The 27,598-nt window shown below is 40.4% G+C and overlaps 1 protein-coding gene across 1 annotated transcript in view; it reads right to left on the bottom strand.

The window, feature by feature from the left end:
- Positions 1-4,907: 4,907 nt before the first annotated feature.
- LOC122423587 (mucin-22-like) overlaps positions 4,908-27,598 on the bottom strand; it is a 28,418-nt gene continuing 5,727 nt past the window's right edge. The window contains exons 2-6 of the mRNA XM_043440778.1: positions 15,004-15,206; positions 9,006-9,641; positions 7,386-7,433; positions 6,857-6,906; positions 4,908-6,189 (exon numbers count right to left, since the gene is read on the bottom strand). Coding sequence (XP_043296713.1) covers positions 7,387-7,433; positions 9,006-9,641; positions 15,004-15,073 — 753 coding nt within the window. The 5' untranslated portion in view covers positions 15,074-15,206 and the 3' untranslated portion in view covers positions 4,908-6,189; positions 6,857-6,906; position 7,386. The remainder of the gene's footprint in view (positions 6,190-6,856; positions 6,907-7,385; positions 7,434-9,005; positions 9,642-15,003; positions 15,207-27,598) is intronic.

Here is a 27,598-nt window from a genome sequence, read left to right on the forward strand (position 1 = left end):
CATAGTTTTGGAAGTGTTGGCCACAGCAATCAGAGCAGAAAAAGAAATAAAAGGAATCCAGATATGAAAAGAAGAAGTGAAACTCTCTCACTGTTTGCAGATGACATGATCCTCTACATAGAAAACCCTAAAGACTCTTCCAGAAAATTACTAGAGCTAATCAATGAATACAGTAAAGTTGCAGGATATAAAATTAACACACAGAAATCCCTTGCATTCCTATATACTAACAATGAAAAAACAGAAAGAGAAATGAAGGAAACAATACCATTCACCATTGCAACAAAAAGAATAAAATACTTAGGAGTATATCTACCTAAAGAAACAAAAGACCTATACATAGAAAACTATAAAACACTGATGAAAGAAATCAAAGAGGACACAAGCAGATGGAGAAACATACCGTGTTCACGGATTGGAAAAATCAATATTGTCAAAATGGCTATACTACGCCAAGCAGTCTATAGATTCAATTGCAATCCTTCAAAAGCTACCAACGGTATTTTTCACAGAATAGACCAAAGAATTCACAATTTGTATGGAAATACAAAAAACCTCGAATAGCCAAAAAATAATCTTGAGAAAGAAGAATGAATGGAGGATCAACCTGCCTGTTCAGACTTACTACAAAGCACAGTTATCAGACAGCTATAGGTACTGGCACAAAGACATAAATATAGACCAGTGGAACAGAATAGAAAGCCCAGAGATAAATCCACGAACCTATGGACAACTTATCTTTGACAAAGGAGGCAAGGATATACAATGGAAAAAAGACAACCTCTTTAACAAGTGGTGCTGGGAAAACTGGTCAACCACTTGTAAAAGAATGAAACTAGAACACTTTCTAACACCATACACAAAATAAACTCAAAATGGATTAAAGATCTAAATGTAAGACCAGAAACTATAAAACTCCTAGAGGAGAACATAGGCAAAACACTCTCCGACATAAATCACAGCAAGATCCTCTATGACCCACCTCCAGAATATTGGAAATAAAAGCAAAAATAAACAAATGGGACCTAATGAAACTTAAAAGCTTTTGCACAACAAAGGAAACTATAAGCAAGGTGAAAAGACAGCCCTCAGATTGGGAGAAAATAATAGCAAACGAAGCAACAGACAAAGGATTAATCTCAAAAATATACAAGCAACTCCTGCAGCTCAATTCCAGAAAAATAAATGACCAATCAAAAAATGGGCCAAAGAACTAAACAGACATTTCTCCAAAGAAGACATACAGATGGCTAACGAACACATGAAAAGGTGCTCAACATCACTCATTATTAGAGAAATGCAAATCAAAACCACAATGAGGTACCATTACACACCAGTCAGGATGGCTGCTATCCAAAAGTCTACAAGCAATAAATGCTGGAGAGGGTGTGGAGAAAAAGGAACCCTCTTACACTGTTGGTGGGAATGCAAACTAGTACAGCCGCTATGGAGAACAGTGTGGAGATTTCTTAAAAAACTGGAATTAGAACTGCCATATGACCCAGCAATCCCACTTCTGGGCATACACACCGAGGAAACCAGATCTGAAAGAGACACGTGCACCCCAATGTTCATCGCAGGACTGCTTATAATAGCCAGGACATGGAAGCAACCTAGATGCCCATCAGCAGATGATGGATAAGGAAGCTGTGGTACATATACACCATGGAATATTACTCAGCCGTTAAAAAGAATTCATTTGAACCAGTTCTAATGAGATGGATGAAACTGGAGCCCATTATACAGAGTGAAGTAAGCCAGAAAGATAAGAACTACAGCATACTAACACATATATATGGAATTTAGAAAGACGGTAACGATAACCCTATATGCAAAACAGAAAAAGAGACACAGAAATACAGAACAGACTTTTGAACTCTGTGGGGGAAGGTGAGGGTGGGATGTTTCAAAAGAACAGCATGTATACTATCTATGGTGAAACAGATCACCAGCCCAGGTGGGATGCATGAGACAAGTGCTCGGGCCTGGTGCACTGGGAGACCCAGAGGAATCGGGTGGAGAGGAGGTGGGAGGGGGATCGGGATTGGGAATACATGTAAATCCATGGCTGATTCATATCAATGTATGACAAAACCCACTGGAAAAAAAAATAATAATAAAAAAAAAAAAAAACAAGAATTGTGAGAGAGGGGCACAGATTGAACATGGGGCCCCCTAGGCCTGAGTATGCAGGATTGAGCATGTGTTAAGGTTCAGAATAAGTGCATATCTTCTGTCCTGGTACATCAGGCAACAACAGAAAAAAAAAATTACTTTTGCGTAAACTTAGTCACCTCAAATCAACAAAAAACACATCCAGGCAGACAAGTTCGCCCACCCCTCACCCCCCACCCCCACTGTAACTACACTCCCAGTTACACCTGTGCTCAGTGGTATATTTAGGAGAGATGCTTAAAAATTCCTGGAAATCCTTTTCCAGAACTGAGACAAGAGGAAGGGAAACTTGTCCAGCAAATTCCCACAGGAACTTGACCAGGTCAGTCCGGGCCTGACCATCCTCCAACCTGCTGTTCCAGCAGACACCCTGCCCCGACCCCCCTGAGCTTGCAGGGATGACCCAAGGGAACTCATGGCTCACTTGGTCTCTAGGCTTGGTCGAAAGGACAGTTTCCAAGGAACAGGCTTTGGGAGTCAGACAGCATAGGAAACACAAACTGAACCTAGGGTCTAACTTGGCTTGTAACTTGTGAATATTCAGAGTTATGTATGCAGGCCTCCATTTGTATTCCTGCACTGGATTCTGCAATGTTAACTGTAAGCCTATGGATAATAATTGGACAGTTTCAGCATGGAGGAACATCCTTAAGTTCTTGAAAATGTATTACACCGCTTCACTTATTGTTTCTTTCCCACTATATTCTATTTTCTCTGAACTTTGTGTTAGTTGAATTTTTTCTCACCTGTTGATCATCTCTTTGAATTTCTGTTCTATTTTAGTGAAAGAGTTCCTTAACTTCATGTTCCATTAAACTTATCATCAACTGTATTTACAAGGGTCAATATTTCTTTTCATCTTCTGGTTGATTATTTAATAGCATCCCATTCTTGTTTCAAGGATGCAATGTGTATTTTTTCTCTCAGAATATATTAATTAGAGTTTATTAAAGGTTTCTTCTACTCCTCATATTGTCTATTTCCTCTGAATTCTTTTACTCTTGCTTTACTTGAAATTTGATGGAAATTTTCCTCAGATGTCTGATGATTGTTTTCTCTTCACACATCAGAGTTAGATACTAAGAAGATCGGAAAACTCTATGTGCATGAAAAGAATTTTTGTAGAATCTTGTGCCTCACAGTAGGATGATTGAATGGCATGATAGCTATTTTGTTGAGACTTATTTCTAGGTGTTGTCTCTCAGATAGCCCTGAATCTTCAGAAGAATCTTCTGTCTCCTGCTTGGGAAGCATAATCCTCATACTGGCACTTTGGAGTTGGCCAGAGGTTGGACGTCCTCCATTTGTTATAATTTTTATTTATTTGTAAAGGTTTTTTTTTATATGCATAGTCTCTCAGTCATGTCTGACTCTTTGTGACCCCATGAACAGTAACCCACCAGACTCCTCTGTCCATGGGATGCTCCAGGCAAGAATACTGGAGTGGGTTGCCATTTCCTTCTCCATTTTTTGATGTAGACCATTTTTAAAGTCTTTATGGAGTTTGTTACAATATTGCTTCTGTTTTCTGTTTTGACTTTTTGGCCCTGAGGCCTGTGGGATCTTTTCTCTCCAGCCAGGGATCAAATGCATACCCTGGGCACTGGAAGTCAAGTCCTAACCCCTGGATCACCAGGGACATCCCATCTCCATTTATTTTATTGGCTTTCATTAACTGCCCGGTTTTTGAATAGAATCTCACTTGTATCTTCTAATGTAACAGTTGTCCCCAAGTCTAGTGCCTCTCTGATTCAGTTTTCCTATAGAATAAACCTACTCTCTCCACTTCAATAAGAGAGGATATGAACCTGTTTCCTACCACCTGTCTCCCCACGATCATCACTCCTCCCCTAAGCTAATCTCACCAGGGTTCTGTAAGACCATCGGCTTACTTCTATTTGGTACCACTGTCCCCACCCTCAGATGTGCAAGCTAATGCAGTGTTACCTTTCTCCTTTCTGGTATATCACTAGCCAATCCACCAGTTTCCAATCTGTGTGTGTATATATATATATATATTTACAATCTGTATATATTATGGCTTTTAATTGTACTACACATTTTATCAAAGATGATAGTTGCATTTCTGTTTCTTTACCTGTTGTTTTTGTTTAGACTTTGAGAAAAAAGGATAGGAAATGTTTTACTATTAACCTATAAGTCACTCTCAGCTATATTTTGGGAAAGCAGTTGACCAATAGGCTAAGAAAGCAAAGCAAAATGGCTGCCTGCCAAAGGCTTATAAACCAAGGCTCCTGTTCCCATCCTTCCACGCAAACAGCTCACACCAGGGTAACCAATGACTTCCAAGTTGCTGAAGTCAATGGACACTTTTCAATCATTATCTTAACTTGCTTCTCAGGAACAATAGGACATTTTGTCCTATTTAAACACTCTTTCCTTTGGCTTCATGATGCTGTATATACCTGTTTCATATCTAACTCTCTGATTACTCTTCTTACTTTTTTCATTTATCAAATATTTATTTAATATTTATCAAATATTTCTTGAGTCCCTCCTATACACCAGCTATTTTACTAGGAGTTTAGGATGTAATGATGAATATAAAATCCTGATTCCCACTATCTAGGAGTTAAAGTCTTACATATCCTTTGCAGATGCATCTGCTTACATTTAGCCATGAAATTATGAAATTCCTCTAATTTTGTTTTAGATTCTTTTCTCATTATATACTATCATCTTAGAAATTTTCATCCTTTAAAAACAAACAGTGAAAGGTATGTTAATCAACTTTATTGTGGTAATCTTTTCACTATGCATGTGTATATCAAATCATCATACCATACACTTTAATTCTGTACAATTTTTTTTATGGAACATTTTACAAACTTTTGTGTCATTCTTGCCCAATGAATATGTTGAGTTACACAGCAAAGGGAGGAATAAAGGTCATTAATCAATTGCCTGTGAAATAGAGATTTTCCTAGATAATCCAGGTGGGGCTCAGATGTGGAAGACAAGGGGCAGCATGGTAGGTGTTGGTGACTGTGCGATATATTGTGAGAATCAGTCAACTTTTGCTGGCTTCAAAGACATAAGAGGGCTATGGAAAGTGGGAAAGGAAATTGATTCTTCCAGAAAGTTTCCAGAAAGGAACTCAGCCCTGCCAACACATTGTCTTAAATTCAGTGAGATACCTTTCAGAATTGTGAGCTACAAAACTATAAAATACGAGGTTTATATATTATTTTAATCTACTACGTTTGTGGTAGTTTGCTATACTAGGAATAGAAACACCAATATATTTTCCATAGGTTTATTTCATACTTTGCTGTGGCCAGAAAGAGTTAGCGTCTGATTACAGAGTACCTTGGACAGCAAAAAGATCAAACCAGCCAATCCTAAAGGAAATCAGCCCTGAATATTCACTGGAAGAACTGAGGCTGAAGTTGAAGCTCCAATACTTTGGCCACCTGATGTGAAGAGCCGACTCATTGGAAAAGACCCTAATGCTGGGAAAGATTGAGGATAGGCAGAGAAGGGGACAACAGGGAATGAGGTGGTTGGATGACATCATCAACTCAATGGACATCAGTTTGAGCAAACTGGGAGATAGTGAAGGATAGAAAATTCTGACATGCTGCAGTCCATGGGGTTGCAAAGAGTTGGACACGACTCAGCAACTAAACAACATAAAGCATGTATCAGAGAGGAATAAAATGGCTATTGGTATGAAAACAAGGCAACTAAGCAGTATGTTGCCTTGTAAAATAACCTCCCCCCTCAAAACTTCAGTCAGTGCAGATGAACATTTATTGAGCCTGTTTTAAACAGGATGTGTTTGAGAAATGCCTTTCATCTGTCTGTGTATTGTCAATCCCTGCCACTCTGTTTATCCTCAAGTGGGTACATTCCATGTCTCACTAATCTTTTATAATTATCCAAGCTCCTATGATGGAATAGAAGTCTTGTTCAAAGACTCGGAACCTTCTTGGAAAGTTGTGATTAATAGAGCAACAGTCACAGGTATGAGAATCTGCTTCATTTTCTAAACTGAAAAACAAAACAAAAACAAAAAAACATGAGTTCCCAAGAGATGAGAACCTAGTGTTCAAAGATCAGGCTCATCTTTCCAATTTCCCACTGTGACCATGGGCATGTGACAATTTCTTTAAAGTGTAAATTCTTTATTCTCCCTCCTCTTCTTTGAGCCTTAAGCAATATACCTGCACACCATCCAGGTTTACATTTTACTACATGAAGAAATCACTTTAGAAATTTCCCAAAAAGCCAGAAGTGAGGCAGAGTATTAAAACGGGGACCTCCTAATTGAGAGCTTCTGTATTTTATGACTTTTAATTGAACTATATATATTTATAAATCAGAAAATCTGATGCCTTTTCTTCAGGTTGTCCCTTAAAAACATTGCATGGACTGGACTGGAATCCTCATATTAGAGAGACAGGAAATCTTGGAAAACTCAGAGGAGAGAACTTGTTTATCCTTTGCCTATTTGATGACTGGAAATCCAGACAGTTAGACTTGGAAGGTAAACCTCAGAGAGGAGAGAAGCTGTCTTTCATCTCCATATTAAAATTATAGCTAATCTTAACATCTTGAAAGTTTTAAATTGGAATCCTTTCCAAGTGGATTAATACCAGCATTGAAAATGGTATGAAATTCCTAATAAGGTATCGGAGACAAGAGAGAAGAAACTTACCAAAAAACACTGCATTGGGCTTGTTCCTGCCCATGGAGATACTGGGTCATCTGTAATTAAGAAAGGGTTTTTATTCACTTCCAGTAAATATCATTCAGAGTGTATCTGTCATTCAGCTCATAGCCTCAAGTAGCCCCCTAGGAAATGTAGGACTCCACTGAGAATGGCAGCCAAACCTCCCTCCTCCTAACTGCCGAGTCACTCTGCCATGCCTGAAGTCCTACCAGTGGAAATGAAGCACAAGAGCAGTTCAAGAGAAAGATTTGGTTAAAGGGCTGGTCTCCGCTGATACTTGGAAGTCCCTGAGAGTCGCACATGACTGGTCATACCTTCATATGAAGAACCATATTCTCTCTTCTCCCCCAAAAGTGGATTCAGCTAGTGAACATGGTGCCTGGCTGAGAAGGGTGTAGACACGGTAAAAGTACCTACCCCAGTCCCACTTCTTGAGTCTGTCCTGGAGTACCTCCCAAGAGAAAAAATCCCTCAAAGACCAAGAAGAGCAAAAAAGAGAAGTCTTTGAACTTGCCTCATGCTTCAGCCACAGGCTCTTCAGAATAACCAGCAGTGACACCTTCTAGAAATAAAGGAGTAAATTTCCTGATTTAAAAGGTTAAAATCTCCATGGATTTTCTCTTCCTATTAAAGACCAAAGCGTCTCAATATATACATGTATCAAATAATTATTATACACCATAAACTTATAAAATATTTTATGGCAATTATATCAATAAAACTGGGGGGAAATTATTTTAAAAATAAATGTATTATAGGAAAAACAAAGCTGCAAAGTTTATTGGTAATTGGCACAGTTAAAAGGATCTCTAGGTAAACAGGCCACAGGGTCCAATATATTAGCAGAAATGACCAAATGGATCTGGGCCATAATTACTCCTACAGTCAAACGCGAGTGTTTTCCTAATATCCCATGGGATGGAGGTGGTGGTGGGGATGGAGGAGGGACAAAGAATTAACTTACATTAGCTTTTCAATCAATTACTACAGACTGGGTAGTTAGAGCATAGTACTCAGGTGGAGCTCCATTTTGCAAATGAGGTATCCTCTACAAGGAAGATAATCAGTGGAAGAGGAAGAATTTAAAGCCAGAAAACCAATCTTTTTCAACTGGCCCTTTGGCCTCCACTAAAATACAATTTCTAGATTCCTTCAACTACTATCTAAAGTACCCCATATGCTTAGAGCTGTGCTGCAATACAGTCCATCTCAATTAATGATGGCTATTATTTAAGACATAAGAATCAGACTGTTTAGAAATTTGCTTTTGCAAGTAAGAACCAAGGGTCTTTCTTAGCAAAAATTGCAGGCATTCCCTCAGTCTACTGGGGTTTGTTTGTAGGGGTAGAAAGCATTGAAATCTTATGACCTCTTGGCTGAGTGGCAGGCAGAAAGTTGAAAAATAATGCAGCTTAGGAGAGGGATGGACAGAGGTTGGAACACTGCTTAATTCCAAAAGATTTTAAATCAAAAAGCTTCTGTTCAGTCTATATTCAAATAAGATTTACACTTAGTGTAATATTTATTTCAAAATTCTGTTTGAAATGAATTGTAATCAACTGGAAAGGAAAAAGAAATTGTTAACCCCTTTACTGACACCACTTCCATCGACTCTACAGAGACATGAAGTAGCTTGTCCTTTCTAGCGAATCCCAGAAAGTGGGTCCCAGAGTTCAGATCAGGACAGAACTTAGAGCTGGAGCTAGGTTGATATTCAACTGGTTTCAATTCCTGGCATTCTGTGAAATACTTCAGTTTTCCTCAAGTTTCAGTGAGTTTTTGACAAAATTTACTCCACCTCAGAGAACAAAGCCACAAAAATACCCACAAATGTATAAATCATGATAGCACATTCCTCTGCAAAGAGCTATAAACAAGGAAAGGGAGAGCAGGGAAACATTTCTACATTTTTGAAGAGAGGAATCCTCACTTGTGACCTGAGTGGCTTCTTCCTTAGAGCTGAGGGTGTTTAAGTCCACATTAGTATGCAATTCTAGAACAGAATGGATGGGCGTGTTCACAGGCTTATACTGGGAATCAAGTACACTGGAAAAAAGCAGGCTTCCCTCAGAAATACAAAAGAGGGAGCCCACCAATCTATGCCCAGGCTTCCTTTGCCAGAACCCTCACTTACCAAAAGTCTGTGTGTTCTCCAAATACACTTCAGTGGTTGTTTCTGCATCTTCAGTGAAGTCATGGTGAGTGGTCAAGTCTGATAGGCCAGTGGTTGACTCTAAGCCAATGGTTGACTGTAGGTCAGTGGTCGACTCCAGGTCAGTGGGGCTAGTAGTTGACTGTAGGCCAGTGATTGACTGTGGGCCAGTGGTTGACTCCAGGTCAGAGGGGCTAGTGGTCGACTCTAGGTCAGTTGTTGACTGTGGGCCAGTGGTTGACTCCAGGTTCGTGCACCCAGTGGCTGACTCTAGGCCAGTGGTCGACTCCAGGTCAGTGGGGCTAATGGTTGACTCTAGGCCAGTGGTTGACTGTAGGCCAGTGGTCAACTCCAGGTCAGTGGGGCCAGTGGTCGACTCTAGGCCAGAGGTTGACTCTAGATCTGTGATTGACTCCAGGTTAGTGTGGCCAGTGGTTGCCTCCAGGTCAGTGGGGCCAGCTGTCGACTCTAAGCCAATTGTTGACTCTAGGCCTGTGGTTGACTCTAGGACAGTTGTCGACTTCAGGTCAGTGGGGACGGTGGTTGACTCTAGGCCACTGGTTGACTCGAGGCCAGTGTACTCTATGTCCATGATTGACTCTAAGTCAGCAAAGAATTCTTGAGGAGATAAGAAGAAAAAACAGCTCAAGTACTTTCTAGTGAGAATATTTCCACCATCTCCACACCCCTCCATTCACAGCTAGATCTTTTTCCAGGGACAACATAGAACAGAAAAGGGTATATTGACTCATACTGGTCTCCCCGCAAGTTTCTCTTTTACCAAGTGCTAGAATGTCCAGAAGACTACCTACTAGGAATATGCACATAGGCTCCTACTCCTCCCTCTTTGAGGGGCTGGTTTAGGAAGGAGCATTTGATACTATGCCTTTAAATATGAATCAGTCAGACTGCAATGGAATTAAATTTCAAAAACTCTCCTATATAATTCTTTCAATTCCTAAAACAAAATTATCAGAGAGGGCAAGGGGCAAGGACAGCAACTATTTCCAAGATGCAAAAGCAAGAATGGATTTGACTCTAAAATAGGGCCTCCTACCATTTTCATTTAGCAGGCTATATTTAGTACTTCATTTTCCAGTCTGCCCAAGAGAATGCATAATCCAGTCATTCTGGGACTTTTGAACCATAAAAGTATCATAACCTGACGAACTTACACCTGGGCCCGCTTGGGCTGGAATGAAAGACCACAGTCCTCATGGCTGCCTAGTCCAGCAGGTTGTGGGCAGCCTGCCAATGAAGCCAAAATCATGAGCTCTAATTTAGTCATTTGCTTTATCATTCATTCATATGCAATTAAAAAAACCCAGACCCAGCAGTGAATAAATTGAGAGCTACAGGAAAAGAACTGGGAGGAAGTAGAGGGGGAAAACAGCACTTAAATGAAAATGAATGAACACCCCTCCTCTTTTTTGTGTTTTTAAAAAATGAATTTCAATTGGAGGATAATTGCTTTACAATGTTGTTTTGGCTTCTACCATACAACAACATGAATCACTCAGAAGTATACATGTCCCCTCCCTTTTGGAGCTCTCTTCCACCCCCCCACCCTACCTCATCCCTACAGGTTGTCACAGAGCACCACGCTGAGCTCCCTGTGTTTTACAGAAACTTCCCACTAGCTATCTATGTTACATATGGTATTATATATGTTTCAATGCTATTCTCCAATTCATCCTACCCTCTCCTTCCCTCACTGTGTCCACAAATCTGTTCTCTATGTCTGCGTCTCTATTCCTGCCCTGCAAATAGGTTCATCAGTATCATTTTTCTAGATTTCATATATATGCGTTAATATGCATTATTTGTTTTTCTCTTTCTGACTTACTTCACTCTGTGTAATAGGCTCTAGGTTCATCCACCTTATTGGAACTGACTCAAATGTGTTCCCTTTCATGGCTGTGTAATATTCCATTGTCTATATAGACCACAACTTCTTTATTCATTCACCTGTTGATGGACATCTAGGTTGTTTCCATACCCAAGCTATTGTTAATAGTGTTGCAGTGAACATTGGGGTACATGTGTTTTCTCAATTATGGTTTTCTCAAGTTTTATGCCCAGTAGTGGGATTGCTGAGTCATATGGTAGTTTTGTTCCTAGGTTTTGTTTGTTTTTTTTTTTAAGGAATCTCCATACTGTTCTCCATAGTGGCTGTGTCAATTACATTCCCACCAACAATGCAAGAGGGTTCCTTTAAATTTAAAAGCTTTTGCACAGCAAAGGAAAGTATAAGCAAGAGGAAAAGATAGCCCACACAATGGGAGAAAATAATTGCAAATAAAATGACTGACAAAGATTCACCTCCAAAATACAGAAGTAGTTCAGGTAGTTCAAGATCAGAGAAACAAACAACCTAAACAAAAAATGGCCAGAAGACCTAAATAGACATTTCCTTAAAGAAGACATACAAATGGCCAATAAACACGCGAAAAAATGCTCAATATCGCTCATTATTAGAGGAATGCAAATCAAATCTCTAATGAGGTATGACCTCACACTGGTTAGAAAGGCCATCATAAAAAAAAAAAATCCACAGACAAAAAATGCTGAAGAGGAAGATGAGAAAAGGGAACTCTCCTCTTGAGAAATTGATCTGAGTCCAGGAAGAAATGGAGTGGCCCTGATAGTCGACAAAAGAGACCAAAATGCAGTACATTGGTGCAATCTCAAAAACAACAGAATGATCTCAGTTCCCTTTCAAGGCAAACCATTCATGGTAATTCAAATCTATGTCCCAACTACCAATGCCAAAGAAGCTGAAATGGACCAGTTCTATAAGACCTACAAGACCTTCTAGAACTAATACCACAAAAAAAGATACCCTTTTCATCACGGGGGATTGGAATGCAAAGGTAGAAAGTCAAGAGATACCTGGAGTAACAGAAAAGTTTGGCCTTGGAGTACAGAGCCAGGGCTAACAGAATTTGTCAATAGAATACACTGGTTATAGCAAGCCCCCTCTTCCAACAACACAAGAGAAGACTCTACACATGAACATCACCAGATAGTCAATACTAAAATCAAATTGATTGTATTCTTTACAGCCAAAGATGGAGAAGCTTTATACATTTAGCAAAAACAAGACCTGGAGCTGACTGTGGCTCAGATCACAAGCTCCTTATTGCAAAATTCAGACGTAAATTGAAGAAAGTAGGGAAAACCATTATGCCATTCAGTGAAAGTCGTTCAGTTGTGTCCATCTCTTTGTGACCCCATGGACTATACAGTCCATGGAATTCTCCAGGCCAGAATACTGGAGTGGGTAGCCTTTCGCTTCTCCAGGGTATCTTCCCAATCCATGTAGCGAACCCAGGTCTCCTGCATTACAGGCGGGTTCTTTACCAGCTGAGCCTCAAGGAAAGCCCATGCCATTCAGGTATGACCTAAATCAAATCCCTTATTATTATAGTGGAAATGATTAATAGACTCAAGGGATTAGATCTGATAGATAGATCTGAAGAACTGTGGACAGAGGTTTGTAACACTGCACAAGAAGCAGTAACCAAAATCATCCCAAAGAAAAGGAAATGCAAGAAGGCATAGTAGTTGTCTGAGGAGGCTTTACAAATAGTTGGGGGGGGGAGGAAAATGAAAGGCAAGGCACAAAGGGAAAAATACATCCAACTGAATGCAGAGTTCCAGAGAATAGCAAGGAGAGATAAGAGAACCTTCTTAAATGAACAATGCAAAGACATAGGGGAAAACAATAGAATGGGAAAGACTAGAGATCTCTTCAAGAAAATTGGAACATTTCATGCAGGATGGGCACAATAAACGACAGAAATGGTATGGACCTAACAGAAGCAGAAAATATTAAGAAGAAGTGGCAAGAAAACACAGAAGAACTGTACAAAATAAGTCTTAATGACCCAGATAACCATGATGGTGTGGTCACTCACCTACAGCTGGACATCCTACAGTGTGAAGTCAAATGAACCTTAGGAAGCATTACTACAAACAAAGGTAGTGGAGGTGATGGAATCCCAGTTGAGCTATTTCAAATCTTAAAAGATGATGCTGTTAAAGTGCTGCATTTAATATGCCAGCAAATCTGGAAAACTCAGCAGTGGCCACAGGCCTGGAAAAGGTCAGCTTTCATTCCAATTCCAAAGAAGGGCAATGCCAAAGATTGTTCAGACTGTTGTACAATTGCACTCATTTCACATGCTAGTGAGAATATGCTCAAAATTCTCAAGCTAGGCTTCAGCAATATGTGAATCAAAAATTTACAGATGGAAATCTGGGTTTAGAAAAGGCAGGAACAAGAGATCAAATTGCCAACACTCACTGGATCTTGAAGAAAGCAAGGGGATTCCAGAAAAAACCTACATTCATGAAACAGAAAAAATCTGTTTCATTGACTATGCTAAAGCCTTTGATTGTGTGGATCACAACAAACTGTGGGAAATTCTTAAAGAGATGGGAATACCAGACCACCTTACTTGTCTCCTGAGAAGCCTGTATTTGGATCACGAAACAACAGTTAGAACCGGACATGGAACAACGGACTTGGTTCAAAATTGAGAAAAGAATATGTCAAGGCTGTATACTGTCACCCTGCTTAGTTAACTTCTATGCAGAGTACATCATGGGAAATGCCAAGCTGGATGAAGCACCAAGTGGAATCAAGATTGTCAGGAGACATAGCAACAGTCTCAGATATGCAGATGATACCACTCTAATGGCAGAAAGTGAAGAGGAACTAAAGAGCCTCTTGATGAGAGTGAAAGAGCAGAGTGAAAATGCTGGCTTGAAACTCACTATCAAATAAACTAAGATCATGGCATCTGGTCGCATCACTTCATGGCAAATAGAAAGGGAATAGGTGGAAACAGTGGCAGATTTTATTTTCTTGGGCTCCAAAATCAGTGTGGACAATGACTGCAGCCATGAAATTAAGACACTTGCTCCTTGAAAGGAAAGCTATGACAAAACTAGACAGCATATTAAAAAACAGAGACATCACTTTGCCAACAAAAGTCCATACAGTTAAGACTATGGTTTTTCCAGCAGTCATTACAGATATGAGAGTTGAACCATAAAGAAGGCTGAGCACCTAAGAACTGATGCTTTCAAATTGTGGTGCTGGAGAAGATTCTGGAGAGTTCCTTGTACTGCAAAAAACCAGTCAATCCTAAAGGAAATCAACCCTGAGTATTCATTGAAAGGACTGATGCTGAAGCTGAAGCCCAAATACTTTGGCTACCTGATACAAAGAACTGACTCACTGGAAAAGACCTGATGCTGGGAAAGATTGAAGACAAAAGGAGAAGGGGGCAGGAGAGGATAAGATGGTTAGACAGCATCACCAACTCCATGGATAGGAATTTGAGTGAACTCCCAGAGATAGTGAAGGACCCAGGGGAGCCAGGTGTGCTGCAGTCCATTGGGTCACAAAGAGATTGGACACGACTGAGCGACTGAATAACAACAGCAGGAAGGACTAGAAGAGAAAGAGCCTAGTGGGAAAAGCAGCCTGCCACTGGTTCTGGAGACACTGATTCTTTCCTCTCTCAAGTGGCACAAATTTTTGCTCCAGACCCACTGATTCCCACCGCATGTGTCCCAGCCAGTGGCTAGAGCACTTTGAATCTTACTCTCCTGTAAAGTGAGAATACACCTGAGGACTTTTTAACCTGAACCAAATAGAGTAAAGCCTCTTTTAGCACCTGATAGTGAGGGGGACCACAAGGAAACCCCAGGAGCCCTCTCATCATCAACTCTAATTCCATCTAACTATCGGTCAGGTAGCATGACTATATGAGGCAGGTTCAAAACACAGCCTTAATCTTACCCAAGCCACTCAAATTCCCCAAGGCCTCAGAGCTCAGCCACCCATCCCCACCTCACTTTACAAGGCCTCTGTCTCTGTGTCACACATACACACACAAATACACTCACACACACAGCGAATGGATTTTAGCCCTCTTCTCCAAAAGATCTCCCGATGTCCACTCACCCTGAAGCAGCATAGGGTAAGTCATAGCCAGAGCGAAGCAGGTGGAGAGGAGAAGGGCTTGCCGGAGCATGATGCTGGTGGTGCTGGGTGGAGAGCCCAGAAGGCTGGCAGAGGTGAGGAGGCCAAGAGTGCTGGACTGCAACTCTGCAGGGCATTTATACAACCTCAGGCCCAGATCTCTGAAGTCAGCATTCCCAGGGGGGCTGGAGGAAGGAAAAAAAAAAAAAAAATCACTCACAAAGGATGAGATTGCCCTGGAGCAAAGGAGGGAAAAGGTAAGTGGAGGGGTGAGGGGCGGAGGGAGGAAGTAAGGAGTTTGGAGGAAACTATCAATGAGATCCTTGTCGATGACGTTAAGAGTCCTTTGCCCCATTACCACCAGGGGCAGGGCTTCTTCTTCCACCAGATCGCAGACACTCCCCTCCTGACCCAGGGCTGCAGGTGTATCCTATAGCATGCCTCAGCATGTGCCTTGGGCTCAGTCATGTCCGACTCTTTGTGACCCCATGGACTGTAACCTGCCAGGCTCCTCTGTCCATGGGGATTCTCCAGGCAAGAAAACTGGAGTGGGTTGCCATTTCCTTCTCCAGGAGATCTTCCCCACCCTGGGATCGAACCTGCATCTCTTGTGTCTCCTGTATCGCAGGCAGATTCCTTACCCGATGAGCCATCGGGGAAAGCTGTAGTTGGGAGCCTAATAATGCTTCACTGAGCCCCTGAAATGCCACCGTTTGTCAGGCTGCGAGACTAAGAACCGGGGTGAGAGTCTGCTGGCTACTTTGGTGCTGAGTGAGAGCCCTTTGCGAACAGGCTTCTAACTCCGGCAGATCCCTGCAAGAGAACCGTGATCAGAATGATAACTAGCACAACTGTTATAGTCACAGAAATACCTAAAATGGTAAGATTTCACATGTGCCACTGTCTCCCTGGATATTCACCATGATTCTGTGCGAGAGTCACTTTTATTCTAATTTTTTTTTCTGGTGAGGAACCTAGAGGCTGAGAGACTACATGACTCCTGATTCACCTGAAGATACTCACGCCCTGCATCCATTCCTTGAACACGTGGGAGCTCTCTTAGCTGTGAGGACGGGCTCCTGCTAATGACCTGCCCAGTCCTCTAGGGGGCAGTATGAAGCTGCGAGGCGTCCTTGGCTGAGCACTGCCTCTAATCCTCCTCAGTTCAGTTGCTCAGTGGTGTCTGACTCTTTGCGACCCCATGGACTGCAGCACCCCAGGCCTCCCTGTCCATCACCAATTCCCAGAGTTTATTCAAACTCATGTCCATTGAGTCGGTGATGCCATCCAACCATCTCATCCTCTGTTGTCCCCTTCTGCCTTCAATCTTTCCCAGCATCAGGGTCTCATCAAATGAATCTGTTCTTTGCATCAGGTGGCCAAAGTGTTGGAGTTTCAGCTTCAACGTCAGTCCTTCCAATGAACACCCAGGACTGATCTCCTTTAGGATGGACTGGTTGGCTCTCCTTACAGTCCAAGGGACTCTCAAGATTCTTCTCCAACACCACAGTTCAAAAGCATCAATTCCTTAGCACTCAGCTTTCTTTATAGTCCAACTCTCCCATCCATACATGACCACTGGAAAAACCATAGCTTTGACTAGAAGGACCTTTGCTGGCAAAGTAATGTCTCTGCTTTTTAAAATGCTGTCTAGGTTGGTCGTAACTTTCCTTCCAAGACATAAGCATCTTTTAATTTCATGACTGCAGTCACCATCTGCAGTGATTTTGGAGCCCAAAAGAATAAAGTCAGCCACTGTTTCCACTATTTCCCCTGTTTCCCCATATATTTGTCATATTTGCTAAACCTCCTGGTAGATACCAAACAGGCCGAGAAAACAGAAATTTGTGAGGCTAGCTCACCTAAGTCGGCCTCCACCCATTGAAGTCAGGACTGTTACCTGGAGAGGAGGTCTGCACAATTCCAGTTGCAAGGTCAAATCCTGTGAGACCTTTTGGTCTCAATTTTCTTTACTTACAAGGTCACGGCTGATTCCTGCTCCTCAGAAACCACAGGGCTGACAATACTATCGAGAGAAACCTCTCAGTAACAGTAATAAGAGCTAATAGTTATAGTGAACTTAACTGTTGGCATAGACATGTTTCTTTATCCTAATGCCAAACCTAAGGTAATCTTATTATTCTCCTTTTCCAGATGAAGAAACCATGGCACAGAGAGGTTAAGGAACTTTTGAAAGTAAAGGTTATAGAATCAGAAAGCAAACCTTTGGGCAGCCTGATGCTGGGGCCTCTGCTCTCAACCAACTCTTCCATTTGTGGCCCCTCCCGGTTGTCTGGCTGGGCTCACGGGCAGTTTTGTCCAGGAAATATGGTACTGCACAGGCTTTACCTTCAAGGCAGAGGGAAAACAACACATTCTGCTTTTCTGGAAAGTACATTTCCTCGGCAAGGCCTGTACAATGAAGTGTAACCAAACCCAATAGTCAGGAGCCTAAGAAGCAAGAAGCTCATGAAAAACTTGCAGGCAAATGACACTAGCAAACAGTAGACTCAAATCAGACAATCATACGGCAAGTCACTGGCTGATGGAAAAGGGAGGATTTCATCTGGGTCAGCACACTGTGAGAGTGCTTCTTACCCTGGAAAAGTGGAAGAATAGGCTTCCAAATGTGCAAAGTAGAATCTCGGGTCTCTTTAAGGAATGCAGGACTTAGACCAGAGTCATCAGAAATGACCAACTTCATCCAGAAGCTTCCTCTAGAAGCTTTGTTTCAAAACTCAACTATCAAAAAATATAGATACTGCTTTAGATGTTCTTCCGAAGCTCAGACGGTAAAGCATCTGCCTGCAATGCTGGAGACCCGGGTTCAATCCCTGGGTTGGGACCATCTCCTGGAGAAGGAAATGGCAACCCACTCCAGTATTCTCGCCTGGAAAATCCCATGGACGGGGGAGCCTGGTAGGCTACAGCCCATGGGGTCACAAAGTGTTGGACATGACTCAGCGACTTCACTTTCCTTTTTTCCCTTTCCAAAGATCATGGTACAATTTTTATGTGCCTCAGTTTCCACCAGAGTTAGTGCAAATACAGTTTCCAGGTGACTGGGAGCAAGTTGGTCTCCTTTCATGAAAATGTTTCATTCTTTCTCATCACTTGAATATAGTTAGGTCGTTAACACATGGGTCCCAGAGACATCTCTGCTAAGGTGAGATGTAATAACGTTGTTAGGTTATAATTATAGGGTCTTTTTATTGACATGGCATTGTAGGTCTGTTTTATAGTATTAAAATAATTTGGCTTTCTTAACTTTTTACATTGCTATCAACTGTTATAGAATCATATCATCTCAAAGCTTGAAGGTATATTAAATTGTACCCAGCTCAGTCAAATAGCCAATTCTTTTTTTTTTTAAGCCAATTCTTTTTTTAAAAGTAAGAATAACTTTTTCTTTAAATAACATCCCTAGTAATGGAGAACTCACTGCATTGAGGAGAATAGTTCATCTTTGGACAATTATTCCTAGCAGTGGAAAAAATCTGTCTACTTGTAATTTCAACCTATTTGCCCCAGTTTTATTCTTGGGGTGCATATATGTATGTGTGTGTGTGTGTGTGTGTGTGTGTGTGTGTGTGTTTATAAATAGGTCCTTTTTTCCCTCTCTTCAGATATCAAAAGTGGCTATCATTTTACTTTCAAATTTCTTCACCATCCTAAAAAATAATGTAAGTTTCTTACTATCTTATTCCCTCAAATTTCTCCAAAACCTAGCAAAGTGTCTGGCACATCATAGGTGATAAAAAATATTTATTAATAATTTAATGATAGATGACTCTTGGTCTTTAGTCTCTGGTCACATTCATCTGTGGTCTTCTGAAAAGGAAACACTATAATTGAAACAAGTTAGCACAAATTTGATCTAATTAGAGAGAAGGAAAAACTATCACTATCCCTCTTTCTAGAAAATTTGTACATTAAATGCCAAATTAAATGCTAAACTGTAAGCCTGGCAGGAAGTGCAGAAAGATTCCTGAAAGCACAAAAGAAATGCAAAACTTTTGCATCTACTTTCTCCAGAATGAGATCAGTTTCTGGCAAGTGGGCTGAGCTGGGAATGACATCCTGCAGACATGTCTCTATGTATGCATGCTTGCTAAGTTGCTTCAGGAATGTCTGACTCTGTGCGACCCTATGGACTATAGCCCGCCAGGCTCCTCTGTCCGTAGGATTCTCCAGGGAAGAGGGGGTTGCCAGGCCCTCCACTAGCGCCATCTCATCCTCGACAGACAGAAGCCCTGAAGCATCTAGGAGCCGTGGAGCCAGCAGTTTGGCCCAGGGCAAAGTGCTCCTTTCATTCCCCATTCCAAACTCCAACAGTCATTCTCCCCTTAAGGGGCAATTTCCAGAGAGCAAGACAAGTTTCTCCCTTGAGGAACTAGGTGCCCAGAATGACTACCTGACCTCACAGATGATATACCGATAAAAGTTAGCCTAGTCTTTTTAGGGTCAGGCAAGCATTTTTCCAGCATATGATCAGTGACCTAGCAATTACACTAAGTATCTTGAACAATTCAAAAGAAACCTCAAAACTGATTGTTTCTCAGAGGTTATAACCATGGAGTAAATTTATTTATTTTTATATTTACATTACAAAAGCAGTTTATAACAAGATACTGAGACTCCTAATCCAGTGCTAGAGATACAAAAAAAGTTATTTACTTAAAAAAAAACATTTACAGAGTCACTGAAATGCCATGACTAAAGCAGCAGAGCCACGAGACAAAAGGTCAAAACCACAGACTCTGGTGTCCAGCCGCCTGGACTCCATCCAATATATCCTGGCTCTGCCAGTAATAATTAAGCAACCACAGACAAGTTACTCAACTCATAGGAGCTCAGCTTTTTCTTTACATGATGAAGATAAAAATAGTTTTCACTTTATTGGATTGCTATAAGGATTAAATTAATGTGTTCATGTAAAATGCCTAGAATAAGGAAAACCATAATAAAAATGAGCTATTATTAGGTGCTAAAAATTAGCTATTGTTAGGTGCTTAAAAAAAAAAGGCTCAGGTCTCCAAAGAGTTGATAATATTGTTTTAAGGTGGGAATACAAAGGAACATCATCCTGAAAAGTTCCATGGGGAAGGTGGAACAAGTTGAAAAGTTAAGATTCACTTGAATTTTTATTTATTTATTATATATATATATATATATATATATTTTTTTTTTTTTTTTTGCTGTCTCTTTTGCTGCCTGCAGCCATTCTCTAGTTGCATGTGTGATCAGGGGCCACTCTCTACTTGTGGTACACGGGTTTCTTATTGTGGTGGCCTTTCTTGTTGTGGAGCTCAAAGGCACACAGGCTCAGGAATTGTGGCGCATGGGCCTGGTTTCTCCATGGTATGTGGCATCTTCCCAGACAAGGGATCAAACCTATATCCCTTTCATTGGCAGGTGGGTTCTTAACCACTGGACCACCAGGGAAGTCCCACTTGAATTTAATATATTTCTGGGCTAATAGAAAGAAAGAAGGTAAACCAGACTGAATTGGCATTTGGGACCAGATCAAGAAATGGGTTGAGTCATTATTCTGCCAGCAGAATGGAGTCCTTAAGGTTGTTAAATCAAGGACTGTTCTGGTAGAGTCATGCTTTAGACAGGCTAACCAAACCTGCACAGAAAGAAAACAGGTCAGCTATGACACAGCACAAACAAGAACTGCTGCAAGTTAAGCAGCGTGGTGGCACTAGGCATGAAAGGAAATACACAGACACTAAAGACATTACAGAGGTGAAATTAAAGGGACTTGGTGGCTCATTGGATGGCGCAGGCCAAGGCATCCCCACCATGAGTTATATAAAGTTGTCTTTAATTCCTCTAGGACATGAATTCCCAGAGTCAAAAACCCTATGCTAAAAATAAAAAGATTGAAGAGGGTAATGAAAAGATTAATTCTAAGATTTAGCAGAGAGTCCTGTTTGCTGGTGAGTGAGCAAGTAAGGAAACATACCGTGGTGCACCAGTAATGGACCTCATTGTGTTAGAAGAAAGTTTTAAGGTCCATGTTTTCTCTGGTGCTGGTACACATCCTTATGGGAAATTTTGAGACATTGCACCATCTTTATCTGTTAAATATTTTGCTTCAAGATTGGATGCTTTCAATTCACGGGTGGGGGAGTAGTCCATAGTTAATTGATAAGAAAGAAAATAGTTATAACAATGAGATACTGCCTCGTATACATTCAGTTTAGTTCAGTTGCCCAGTCCTATCTGACTCTTTACAAGCCCATGGACTGCAGAAGGCCAGGCTTCCCTGTCCATCACCAACTGCCGGAGCCTGCTCAAACTCATGTCCATTGAGTCGGTGATGCCATACAACCATCTCATCCTCTGTCATCTACTTCTCCTCCTGCCTTCAATATTTCCTAGCATCAGGGTCTTTTCCAATGAGTCAGTTCTTCACTTCAAGTAGCCAAAGATTGGAGTTTCAGCTTCAGCATGAGTCCTTCCAATGAATATTCAGGACTGATATACTTTAGGATGGACTGGTTGGAACTCCTTGCAGTCCAAGGGACTCTCAAGAGTCTTCTCCAACACCACAGTTCAAAAGCATCAATTCTTCAGTGCTCAGTTGTCTTTATAGTCCAACTCTCACATCCATACATGACCACTGGAAAAACCATAGCTTTGACTAGACAGACCTTTGTTGGCAAAGTAATGTCTCTGCTTTTTAATATGCTGTCTAGGTTGGTCATAGCTTTTCTTCCAAAGACCAAGTACCTATTAACTTCATGGCTGCAGTCACCATCTGCAGTGATTTTGGAGCCCAAAAAAATAAAGTCTGGCACTGTTTCCATTGTTTCCCCATCTATTTGCCATGAAGTGATGGGACCAGATGCCATGATCTTAATTTTCTGAATGTTGAGCTTTAAGCCAGCTTTTCCACTCTCCTCTTTCATTCTCATCAAGAGGCTCTTTAGTTCTTCCTCACTTTCTGCCATAAGGGTGATGTCATCTGCATATCTGAGGTTATTGATATTTCTCCCAGCAGTCTTGATTCCAGCTTGTGCTTCATCCAGCACATCATTTCAATTTATGTACTCTGCATATAAGTTAAATAAGCAGGGTGACAATATACAGCTTTGACATACTCCTTTCCCAATTTGGAACCAGTCTGTTGTTCCATGTCCAGTTCTAACTGTTGCTTCTTGATCTGCATACAGATTTCTCAAGAGGCAGGTAAGGTGGTCTGGTACTCCATCTCTTTAAGACTTTTCCACAGTTTGTTGTGATCCACATAGTCAAAGGCTTTGGCATAGTTAATAAAGCAGAAGTAGATGTTTTTCTGGAACTCTCATGCTTTATCAATGATCCAACGGATGTTGGCAACTTGATCTCTGTTTCCTCTGCCTTTTCTAAAACCAGCTTGAACATCTGGAAGTTCATGGTTCATGTATTATTGAAGCCTCGCTTGGAGAATTTTAAACATTACTTTGCTAGTGTGTGAAATGAGTGCAATTGTGTAGTAGTTTGAACATTCTTTGGCATTGGCTTTCTTTGGGCTTGGAATGAAAACATCTTTTCCAGTCCTGCGGCCACTGCTGACTTTTCCAAATTTCCTGGCATATTTAGTGCAGCACTTTCACAGCATCATTTTTTAGGATTTGAAATAGCTCAACTGGAATTCCATCACCTCCACTAACTTTGTTCATAACGATGCTTCCTAAAGCCCCCTTGGCTTCTCATTCCAGGATGCCTGGCTCTAGGTGAGTGATCACACCATCGTGGTTATCTGGGTCATGAAGATCTTTTTTGTATATTTCTTCTGTGCATTCTTGCCACCTCTTCTTAATATCTTCTGCTTCTGTTTGATCCATACCATTCCTGTCCTTTATTGTGCCTATTTTGCATGAAATGTTCCCTTGGTATCTTTAACTTTCTTGAGGCGATCTCTCTTTGCCATTCTATTATTTTCATCTATTTCTTTGCATGGATTGCTAAGGAAGGATTTCTTATCTCTCCTTGCTATTCTTTGAAACTCTGCATTCAAATGGGCATATCTTTCCTTTTCTCCTTTGCCTTTAGCGTCTCTTCTTTCCTCAGCTATTTGTAAGGCCTCCTCAGACAACCATTTTGCCTTTTTGCATTTCTTTTTCTCAGGGATCGTCTTGATCACTGCCTCCTGTACAATGTCATGAACTCCATCCATAGTTCTTCAAGCACTCTGTCTATCAGATCTAATCCCTTGAATCTATTTCTAACTTCCACTGTATAATCATACGGGATTTGATTTAGGTCATACCTGAATAGTCTCGTGGTTTTCCCTAATTTCCTCATTTTAATTCTGAATTTGGCAATAAGGAGTTCATGATCTGAGCCACAGTCAGCTCCTGGTCTTATTTTTGCTGACTGTAGAGAGTTTCTCCATCTTTGGCTTCAAAGAATATAATCAATAAGATTTTGGTGTTGACCATCTGGTGATGTCCATGTGTAGAGTCTTCTCTTGTATTGTTGGAAGAGGGTGTTTGCTATGACCAGTGCATTCTCTTGGCAAAATTCTGTTAGCCTTTGCCCTGGTTCATTTTGTACTCCAAGGCCAAATTTGCCCATTACTCCAGTTATGTCTTGAATTCCTACTTTTATATTCCAGTCATTATCAAAAATACAAACAAGCAAAATATTGTTGGCATGGATGTGGAGAAATTGGAACTCTCATGCACTATTGTGGGAATGTAAAAGGGTGCAACCAAAATGGAAAAACAGTATGGAGGTTCCTCAAAAAGTTTAAAATATAATTGCTTTAGGAACCAGCAGTCCCACTTCTAAGCATATATCCAAAAGAATTCAAAACAGGATCTCAAAGAGACATTTTCACACTCATGTTCATAGCAGCATTATTCAAAATAGGTAAGAGGTTGGGGCTCACATATATCAACCGATGAATAGATAAAGAAAATGTGTTTTAAAAATGCAATGGAATATCATTTGACCTTTCAAAAGGAAGGAAATCCTGTCATGTGCTATGAATAAAGTCATGTGGACAAACCTTGATGACATTATGCAAAATGAAATAAAGTGAAGTCAGTCAGTCATGTCCAACTCTTTGCGACTCCATGGATTGTAGCCTACTAGGCTTCTCCATCCATGGGATTTCCCAGGCAAGAATACTGGAGTGGGTTGCCATTTCCTTCTCCAGGGGATCTTCCCAACCCAGGAATCGAACCCCAGTCTCCCACATTGTAGGCAGATTTTTTGACAGTCTGAGCAACCAGGGAAGATGAAATAAACCAGTGACAAAAAGGCCAATCCTGAGTGATTCCACTTATATGAGACATCTCAAGTGGTCAAACTCAGGGAAACAGATGATTGAAAAAATAAAACAGTAGTTGACAGGGAGAAGTGGGAGTTGTTGTCCAATGGACATAGAGTAAGAAACTTCTAGAGATCTGTTGCACAACAAGGTGAATATACTTAACACTGCTGAAGTGTACCCCTAAAAATGGTGAAGTGGCAAGTTGTATGAGTTTTCTTACCAAAAGGAACACATGTATACCCATTGCGGATTCATATCAATGTATGACAAAAGCAATAGAATATTGTAAACTAAAAATAATTAATTAATTAATTAATTTTTTTAAAGACAGAATTTAATTACTACAATATGTTTTCTCAAGTCAGTTAAATAAACTACATTCATTTCTACAAAAAAATAAATAAATAAAAAATAAAGTTTCTAAAAATAGCTAGAACAGTTAATAACAGCTAAATGACAATTACTATTTACTAGACACAATTCAAAATATTTTCCAAATTCTAGGTATTTTTAAATATTTACTCATTTTAATCCTCATGGCAATCCTAAAGTATTATCACTACATCCAGTTTACAAGTGAGGAAATTGAGGCACAAATTCGCACAAATTGGCCACAGCAATCAGAGCATAAAAAGAAATAAAAGGAATCCAGATTGGAAAAGAAGAAGTAAAACTCTCACTGTGTGCAGATGACATGATCCTCTACATAGAAAACCATAAAGACTTGACCAGAAAATTACTAGAGCTAATCAATGAATATATTAAAGTTACAGGATATAAAATTAACACACAGAAATTCCTTGCATTCCTATACACTAACAATGAGAAAACAGAAAGAGAAATTAGGGAAACAATTCCATTCACCATTGCAATGAAAAGAATAAAATACTTTGCAATATATCTACCTAAAGAAACAGAAGACCTATATATAGAAAACTATAAAACTGATGAAAGAAATCAAAGAGAACACAAATAGATGGAGAAATAAACCATGTTCTTGGATGGGAAGAATCAATATAGTGAAAATGAGTATACTACCCAAAGGAATCTATAGATTCAATGTAATCCCTATCAAGCTACCAATGGTATTTTTCACAGAACTAGAACAAATAATTTCACAATTTGTATGGAAATACAAAAAAACCTCGAATAGCCAAAGCAATCTTGAGAAAGAAGAATGGAACTGGAGGAATCAACTACCTGACTTCAGGCTATACTACAAAGCTACAGTCATCAAGACAGTATGGTACTGGCACAAAGACAGAAATATAGATCAATGGAACAAAATAGAAAGCCCAGAGATAAATCCACGTACCTATGGACACCTTATCTTTGAAAAAGGAGGCAAGAATATACAATGGAGAAAAGACGATCTCTTTAACAAGTAGTGCTGGGAAAACTGATCAACCACTTGTAAAAGAATAAAACTAGAACACTTTCTAACACCATACACAAAAATAAACTCAAAATGCATTAAAGATCTAAACGTAAGACCAGAAACTATAAAATTCCTAGAGGAAAACATAGCCACTCTCTGACATAAATCACAGCAAGATCCTCTATGACCCACCTCCCAGAATAATGGAAATAAGAGCAAAAATTAACAAATGGGACCTGATTAAACTCAAAAGCTTTTGCACAACGAAGGAAACTATAAGCAAGGTGAAAAGACAGGCTTCAGGATGGGAGAAAATAATAGCAAATGAAGAAACAGACAAACGATTAATCTCAAAAATATACAAGCAACTCCTGCAGCTCAATTCCAGAAAAATAAATGACCCAATCAAAAAATGGGCCAAAGAACTAAACAGACATTTCTCCAAAGAAGACATACAGATGGCTAACAAACACATGAAAAGATGCTCAACATCACTCATTATCAGAGAAATGCAATCAAAACCACAATGAGGTATCATTACACGCCAGTCAGAATGGCTGCTATCCAAAAGTCTACAAGCAATAAATGCTGGAGAGGGTGTGGAGAAAAGGGAACCCTCTTACACTGTTGGTGGAATGCAAACTGGTATAGCCGCTATGGAGAACAGTGTGGAGATTCCTTAAAAAACTGAAAATAGAACTGCCATATGACCCAGCAATCCCACTGCTGGGCATACACACCAAGGAAACCAGAATTGAAAGAGACACATGTATCCCAATGTTCATCACAGCACTGTTTATAATAGCCAGGACATGGAAGCAATCTAGATGTCCACTGGCAGACGAATGGATAAGAAAGCTGTGGTACATATACACAATGGAATATTACTCAGCCATTAAAACGAATACATTTGAATCAGTTCTAATGAGGTGGATGAAACTGGAGCCCATTATACAGAGTGAAGTAAGCCAGAAAGAAAAACACCTATACAGTATACTAAGGCATATATATGGAATTTAGGAATATGGTAATGATAACCCTATACGCGAGACAGCAAAAGAGACACAGATGTATAGAAGTCTTTTGGACTCTGTGGGAGAGGGTGAGGGTGGGATGATTTGGGAGAATGGCATTGAAACATGTATATTATTATATGTGAAATGAATCACCAGTCCAGGTTCGATGTGTGAGACAGGGTGCTCGGGGTTGGTGCACTGGGATGACCCAGAGGGATGGGATGGGGAGGGAGGTGGGAGGGGGTTCAGGATGGGGAACACATGTACACCTGTGGCTGATTCATGGCAATGTATGGCAAGACCACTACAATATTGTAAAGTAATTAGCCTCCAATTAAAATGAATAAATTTATATTTTAAAAAAAGAGACAATGAGCAGTTATTTGTGGGGGAGCAATTTTTGGGGGTTAGGTAAAAAGTATTGAAATCAAGACAACAAGCCCCAAAAGAAGTTGTTTATGCTAATCCCCATGTCACCAAACTGAGACTTAATTACAGTTTCAGTTCTTCTGGAAATGGAATCTTAAAGCAGTCAATCAGGGTCGTCTTGATGAGCACTAGTTAAGTCATGAGCCTGTTAGACTCTTTGCCAACCCCTGAAGGAAAGCCACTTTGCCATAACCAATCTGGTTTGTTTGATTGTTGTTTGTTTGTTTTTTGCCTCGTGTAACTTTCTTATTCCTGCTTGCTTCTGTGTTTGAGTTTTTCATTTAGTACAGCTCCTGGGAATTCCTTTCTATCTAGTAGATTAGATGTGGCCTGATTCGCAAGCTGTTGAGTGAAGCCAATAAGATCTTTGAATTCCCTCAGTTGAATTTTGTTTTTTAACAATTGACAAGAGCATAGACAGAAGGAAGGGAGAGAAAAGAATAAGAGAATCAAGGTGTTAGATGGTGAAAGTGTTGGGAT

Source organism: Cervus canadensis, chromosome 21, assembly GCF_019320065.1.
Source record: "Cervus canadensis isolate Bull #8, Minnesota chromosome 21, ASM1932006v1, whole genome shotgun sequence".
NCBI lineage: Eukaryota > Metazoa > Chordata > Mammalia > Artiodactyla > Cervidae > Cervus > Cervus canadensis.